The sequence below is a fragment of the Propithecus coquereli genome, unplaced genomic scaffold, assembly GCF_000956105.1.
Source record: "Propithecus coquereli isolate 6110/MARCELLA unplaced genomic scaffold, Pcoq_1.0 Scaffold14, whole genome shotgun sequence".
NCBI lineage: Eukaryota > Metazoa > Chordata > Mammalia > Primates > Indriidae > Propithecus > Propithecus coquereli.
Genome location: NW_012138302.1, coordinates 1,358,949 through 1,366,531, shown reverse-complemented (window position 1 = coordinate 1,366,531; position 7,583 = coordinate 1,358,949). Strand labels below are relative to the sequence as shown.

The 7,583-nt window shown below is 38.9% G+C and overlaps 2 protein-coding genes across 2 annotated transcripts in view; one reads left to right on the top strand and one right to left on the bottom strand.

Annotated features, from left to right (window-relative positions):
• Positions 1 to 1,730, bottom strand: part of MRPL47 (mitochondrial ribosomal protein L47) — a 16,851-nt gene extending 15,121 nt beyond the window's left edge. Inside the window, exon 1 of the mRNA XM_012639463.1 lies at positions 1,625 to 1,730. Within this exon, the coding sequence (XP_012494917.1) occupies positions 1,625 to 1,722 (98 nt within the window). The 5' untranslated portion in view covers positions 1,723 to 1,730. The remainder of the gene's footprint in view (positions 1 to 1,624) is intronic.
• Positions 1,731 to 1,901: 171 nt separating this feature from the next.
• NDUFB5 (NADH dehydrogenase (ubiquinone) 1 beta subcomplex, 5, 16kDa) overlaps positions 1,902 to 7,583 on the top strand; it is a 19,907-nt gene continuing 14,225 nt past the window's right edge. The window contains exon 1 of the mRNA XM_012639320.1: positions 1,902 to 2,066. Coding sequence (XP_012494774.1) covers positions 1,920 to 2,066 — 147 coding nt within the window. The 5' untranslated portion in view covers positions 1,902 to 1,919. The remainder of the gene's footprint in view (positions 2,067 to 7,583) is intronic.

The following is a 7,583-nucleotide window of genomic DNA, read 5'->3' as shown; positions in this document are numbered from 1 at the left end:
GTCTCGAACTCCTGACCTTGAGCGATCCGCCCACCTCAGCCTCCCAGAGTGCTAAGATTACAGGCGTGAGCCACTGTGCCCGGCCTAAAAAGCTAATCTTAACAAAAATGTCAACATCGTGAAAGAAAAAAAAAAAAAAGACACTGTTCTAGACTAAAAGATACTAAAGAAACATGGCAACTAATTCAATAAATGATCCTTCATTGGACCCTGAATCAAAAAGAAAAAAAAATTACCAGGACAACTGAGGACTTTTGAATTTGGAATGTATGCTAGATAATAGCAGTATAATTATAGCATTGTATCAATATTAAATATCCTGAGTGTGATCACTGTATTGTGGTTATTAAGATAATGTCCTTGTTTTTAGAAGATATGTGATGAAGTGTCATTATGTTTGAAATTCTGACATGCCTCAAATAGCTCAGAATAAAGAACATGAAGAAAAAGAGATAAAAAAGGTGACAGGATGCTAATGATTGGTCAATATAGGTGAAGAGTACATGGTTATCCTTTGTATTACTCTTGCAACTTTTCTGTTGGTTTGAAAATTTTTTAAATAAAAAGTTGAGAAAACTATAGAGCACAAACATGGATATATGTAAATATGATCCTAATTTTATTTAAAAGTTACATATGTGTGTATTATGCAATGTTAAAAAGAATGGAAGGAAATTGATGTATCCCTGGGTGGTAGAATTAAAGCTGATTTTTACTTTCTTCTTCAAAATACTCCATTTTCCAAAGTGTCTGTAAATTCATTTTATAATAAAAAAGCTAAAACTATTTCCTTTTTAAGGAAATAAGATGAAGTAAAAGACGATTGATCCAAGTTTGCCACCTTGGTCAAGTTATAACACCTGAGCCTCTGTGAAATGAAAAGAGTGCTTATCTTTGAGGTTAGTGTAGTAATACACTAGCACATAATAGATGTTCAATAATTGCTTATGCATTCAAGAGTAGATACCTGAATGCATTTTTACTTCCTATAAAAAAATCTGACATACCCTACTGTTTACAAAATTCAACTCATTTTAGACAATTGCCAATAAAGGGTAGGAAACCACACATCCTAGAGTCAAAAACAATTAGTCTGTCCAGAAGACAAGTTGTCTTCCCACCTCGAAATAATGAACACCATTTCTAAGGCGCTCCTTTTTCATACCTGCAGGGTTACTTGCTGTCCATTTGGCTACTTTCATAATTTATTCAAAATTTACTGAACAATCTTTTTGTGACAGATCCTGGAAATACAAAGGTCCCTTCTTTTTTATCCATCCAAACCTGAGACAGCCTGCAGTTCCATGCAGTTGGGTAAAGTTTTTCCCAGCTCACCCAGCGCAGGAGCCTGCTTCTGTACCTCTAGATTTACTTCAACAAATGCTGGTCATCTACAAACCCCATCTATTGTCTGGTCCACAGAAGAGAACAACAAAATGTTTGAGAAGGAACGTGAATATCGGAGGTGGACAACGTCTCCAAGGTCACTCACTCCTCACACATAGGTGGGTTCCGGCTGTGCCATCCAGGTGGCCTTTCCATCCCTAACCTGTTCTCGGCATCTCGGCAGAAAAACAAGATCCAAAGCTGGAAGGTGGACAAACCTATTCCATACATCACTTACCCTGTGCTGGCATGGACCGGAAGAGTTATTAACGATCTGGACGCCTTCAGGGCGGCTGAGACTCTTCTACAAACAACAGCCAAACTGGCTATAGCCATTTTTTCACATAACTAAGCAAATCGCGTTTCCTCCAACAATGGCGTCACTTCCGGCGTCCCACGCAGACGCATAAGAGCACAGGACCAGGCCCTTGCCCTCACTTAATATGGCCACCTTCGCCTTCGCCCTTATTGGTAAATTGGCTCTCTCGGCTCCCGTTACATCCTCGCGTTTCTTCCTGTTGCCCGACGTAGCCATGGCGGCCATGAGTTTACTGCAGCGAGTTTCGGTCGCTTCGGTGGCAGCTCTGTCGGGCCGCCGCCTTGGCACTCGACTAGGATTCGGGGGCTTCCTCACCCGTGGCTTTCCGAAGGCTGTCGGTGGGTGCTGGCCTAGCGAGAAAGTGCGCGTGTCGGGGGAGTGCGGGATGAGACCTGAGAGGACTCTTCCAGGGTGACCTTGGTGGAATCCGCTGATGCTAAGTAATATGTGGACAGGTAGAGAAGCTCAGGGCCAATTTATTCATTAAGTACAGTAGGTACCGTGCATATGGAGCCCATGGTGGTTTTAGGGGTCCACGAAAATGTTTTAAGTTTATTTTTTAAAAAGACTACAGTGTTAATGATTATGTGATAATGCATACAATCTGGACCATATTCGTTTTGTACCACTGCAATAATAAAATATCATTTTAATAAAGTAGGAAGGGGCCATGAAGGCAAAAGTGCCTTGGCCCAGGAAAGTCATAATGCAGTCCTAGTCTTGGGGACTGAGTTGCATTGTAGGGGTACGAATAATCATAATAGCAAAGCATCAAGTGCTTGTTGTTGTCTGCTTTATTCTCTCAAAGATTCTGCAAAGTAAATACAATTGTTGTTATCCCCATTTTACAGATGAGAAAACAGACTCAATTATTACAAAAATAATGCACCACTGTATTAGATTAATAATAATGGTAGCCAAAAATTTATGGAATATGTGTTTTGTGTCGGGAACCATTCTAAGGCTTTAAAGTATTACTAAATTTAATTCTCTTGATCAAAGATACACTGTAAGCAATCCAAGTAGGGAAAGATGAAGTGAAACTTTTAAACCAAAAAGATTGTCTCCAGCCTCAAAACATCTTGTTTTATTTTGCCCCTCTTCTCTTTTCCCAATTTAATTTGAATTATGCCCCTTCACATGATGAGGTAATATACGCAGGGACTTGCTGGAAACATGATGGAAAGGATCAGTAGTAGTCAACAAATTTCGAGCAGGAACTTCAACTTGTTACAAAACAACATGTGCTAACATTACTTGTTAAAATACTTTGATAAGCCATTTCTGATCACAGATATCCTCAAATATTCAAATTCAAATATTTCCCCAGGTAATATTTAATCAAATCTAACTGGAGATAACTGAGGTACAATTTCACCTCCAGTTCCTCTTTCTACACTATTGCCCTTTCTTGGAGTTCTGGAAGAATCATTGCAGGGAGTCCACACTCTTTCTAGTGGGAGCAGGGAAGGATCTAATAGCTATCTATACTAAAGATTACTGTGTTTTCAGCTGTGTACCTGCTTTCAAAGATATTTGGCATCTGTCACTGTGATATGAAAGGTTTTTAATCTTTTGTATTATTGTTTATATCTGTCCCTACAAGAATGAAAGCTCCACTATCGTGGGAAACCTTGTCTTGTTCTATTTTCTGTGGAGCTAGACTGCCTAGGTTCAAATCCTAGCTCCAGAATTTAGAAGCTCTGTGACCCTGGGTCATCACATTTTAGAAGCTAAAGTGGAAGGCACTTAACTACTTGTAACCTGCATTTCCTCCTCTTTAAAATGAGAATTTTAACCTACCTAATAAGATAGTTGTGAAGAGTGAGTGGCAAAAATCTACAGCACCTGGCATTGACCTTTTAAAAAAAATTGTGGTAAAGTATACATAACATAAAATTTACCATCTTAACCATTTTTAAGTGCACAGTTCAATGTTGTTAAATACATTCATAATGTCGTACAGCCATCACCACCTTCTGCATCCATAACTCTTCTAAAACTGAAACTCTGCACTCATTAAATAATAACTCCCTGTTCCCTCTGCTCAGCCTGTGGCAACCACCATTCTACTGTCTGTCATTATGATTTTGATTACTCTAAATACATCATATAAGTGGAATCATACTGTGTCTTTTTATCACTTAGCATAATATTCTCAAGGTTCATTCATGTTGTAGCATATGTCAGAAATTCCTTCCTTTTTAAAGCTGAATTGTCCATTGTATGTATGTGCCACATTTTGCTTATCCATTCACCTGTCAGTGGTCACTTGGGTTGCTTCCTCTTTTTAGGTACAGTAAATCCTCACTCAACGTGGTTGGCTCTTGGAAATCTTTAAGTGAAAGGGAGTATAACAGAAGGAAACAGTGTTATTCCGGGACCTGCTGTAGGAAGTTTCACTAAAAGTTGTAGTTTCTAAGAACCTATCTACAGTGTTAAGTGAGGACTTACTGTATTGTGAATAATGCTGCTGTGAACATGGGTGTACAAATATCTCTTTTGAGACCCTCCTTTCATTTCTTTTGGGGATGTGCCCAGAAGTGGAGTTGATGGATCATATGGTAATTCTATTTTTAATTTTTTTTTTTTTTTTTTTGAGACAAAGTCTCACTCTGTTGCCTAGGCTAGAGTGCCGTGGCGTCAGCCTAGCTCACAGCAGCCTCCGACTCCTGGGCTCAAGCGATCCTCCTGCCTCAGCCTCCCGAGTAGCTGGGACTACAGGCATGCGCCACCATGCCCAGCTAATTTTTCTATTTTTAGTAGAGATGAGGTCTTGCTCAGGCTGGTCTCGAACTCCTGAGTTCAAACAATCCGCCCGCCTCGGCCTCCCAGAGTGCTAGGATTACAGGCGTGAGCCACTGTGCCCAGCCTCTATTTTTAATTTTTTAAGGAACTGCCATGTTATTAGTATTTTCCACAGCTGTACCATTTTACATCCCCACCAACTGTGCATAAAGGCTCCAATTCCTCCACATTCTTCCCAACACTTGTTATTTTCTCATTTTTGTTAGGTGTGTTTTTTGTTTTGCTTTTTTGTTTGTTTTTTAGGAAGATAAGGCAAGGAAATTTTCTGGTTTTTTTAGTAGTAGCCATCCTAATGGATGTGTGGTAGTATCTCATTGTAGCTTTGATTTGCATTTCCCTTATGATTAGATTAGAGAAAGATTAGAACATCTTTTCATGTGCCTCTTGACCATTTGTATATCTTTGGAAAAATGTCTATTCATTTTTTTTTTGCCTATTTTTAAATTTTTTGTTGTTATTGGGTTTTAGAAGTTCTCTGTGTATTCTGGATATCAATCCCGTATCAGGTAGATGATTTGCAAAATTTTCTCCCACTCTGTGGTTGCCTTTTTACTCTATTGATAGTGTCCTTTGATGCACAAAATTTTTAAAATTTTGCAAAGTTCAGTTTGTCTGTTTTTTCTTTTGTTGCCTATGCCTTGGAGTCCTAGCATTAGCCTTCTACAGGGCTCTGTGGCCACATCATTCTTAAAGCATCTAGTGCTGTCATGCTATCTTCACCTTCTGTGAAAACCTTTCTCAGAACATAAGCAAATAAAGCTAGCCTATTATTTTAAACATCAAATATCAAGGAATTCTAGAGATGAGCTTAAGTTCTTACTTAGCTGCAAGTAGCTTTAATTTACAGTTGGAAACTGATATACACAAATTATGGTTTAAACAAAGAAGAGTATTAAAATGGGTATATAAACAAAGTACTGTGGAATTTATTCAGATATGGAATATATGGCATTTTAACTGAATTGTGGGGATAGTTTTAACAGGTCATACTGGCAGAAAAGTAAAGGATGAATATTCTGATTAGATATGTGGCTCTTGTTATAGGTAGATGTTGGGAGAGAAGGCAAAAAAAAAAAAAAGATTGGGACCAAATTGGGGGAGCAGCGGGACTGAATGCAAAGCCAAAGTAGCTTCACTTTATTTTATAGGCAACATAGAGTATTTTAGCAGAAGAGCAATATCAGTAGTGTGTTTTAGGAAGATGCTTCTGAGTATTGGATGGCTTATAGGGGATGTTGATTGCTTAGGCCAATAAGGTAGAGAAGGCATGGAAAGAAATGGAGAGTTTGAAACTTAGAATCAAGAGGCCTTGACAAATGATGAATGATGGGTGGGTGCAAGGAAGATGACAGATTTTTATCCAGGGTAATCGAGATGGTGGTGCCCTTAACTGGGAATGAGGGAAAGAAAATGGCCAATTTTTAGTTGTCTGTGATACACAAAAAGTGCCTCCAGTATTTTATGCAATCCTCACAAAAATCATAATTGTCAAAGATGTAATGACTTTCCCAATGCTATTTGCATTTTTAAAAATTGATTCTTGAAGCCTTAGGCCTATGTAATTAGTGAATACCTAACTGAGAAATTCCAGGCTTTAGAGAGTAGTGGAAAGATGCCTATTTTGGGAGGCAGGAGGAGCTAAGTTCCAGAAATCCTGGCAGTCACTTGGTTGTAAGTAGTGTTCACCCTAATATTTTTAGATTGTAAACGGAAGATCCTACTATGTCAACAACAAATCTTGAAGGCTCAGAACATTTGAAAAGAGTTAAGTCTATGAAATATACTTTAGAACAGTTAACAGTAGTAATGGTTATCTTGCACATTTAATGACATGAATAATTGTTTAACAATTGGGTTATTATGTATAAAGAAAGAGCAAGCAGTTCACATTACTAACTGCATTAGTGTTGCTAGAATGCAGCTAGACCAGGCTTTCTTCCATAATTATTTTTGTTTATTACATTTTTCATATCTATTAATAGTGTTTTTTGTTTTTGAGACAGAGTCTCACTTTCTTGTGCAGGCAACAGTGGCATCATCATAGCTCACTGTAACCTCAAACTCCTAGGCTCAAGCAATCCTCCTGCCTCAGCCTCCCTATTAGCTGGGATTACAGGCATGCGTACCACACCTGGCTAATTTTTTCTACTTTTAATAGAGATGGGGCCTTACTGTTGCTCAGGCTGGTCTCAAACTCCTGACCTTAAGCTGTTCTCCTGCCTTGGCTTCCCAGAGTGCTAGGATTACAAGCGTGAGCCACTGCACCCAACCAATAGTGTCATTTGTAATCAGTGTTCCCTAAAATTGTACATAGTTTAACCAGCCCCTCCCCACCCCGTGTCTGATTGAAAGGGAAAGTTAGCAAGTATACTATCTCTTCTGAGTAAATGTAGTATGCTTCCAGGGATTAAGAAAAGATCCTCGACCAACATTTAATTTATTTAAGAAATGTAGCTTCAACAGTATTTACAGTGTCTGCACCTACCATGTGGCAGACAGTAAAGGGTGCTGGGGTTACAATGCTGAATAAGACGGTCCCTGACCTGATGGCATTTAACCAAGTAATTAGGGTTTAGTGCTCCTTGCTCTGAAGAAAATAACCAAATGGTATAAAGGGGAATGGTGGGAGGCCATCTTTGGCTAGGATAGTCAGAGAAGACTTCTCTGAGGAGGTGTCATTTGATCTTAGCCCTGAAGGGATGAGCTATGGAGGCAGCCATTCAAAGAGCCTACAGAAAAGCATTCCAGGCAGAGGGGAAAGTAAGTGCAAAAAGTGAGAAAGCGGTCCTGGAATTGGAAGGAAACCATTGAGAGAGATGGATTGGAAAGGTATGCTTTTTTATTCCAAGAGAGGTTATAAATTTGGATCCCTGAGGGGAACAATCTTAGAAATCTTCTAGGCTAACCTCATATATTATGCTAATCCTTATTACATCCTGTTATTGATACTTGAATAACTCTGTATTGGGGAATTGGTGAGGCAGTCTGATTTTATTTTCAGCCACTAAAATTGATAGAACTTCTTATATTAAACTGAAAATCACTCTTTCACACATTGATCCTGGTTCTT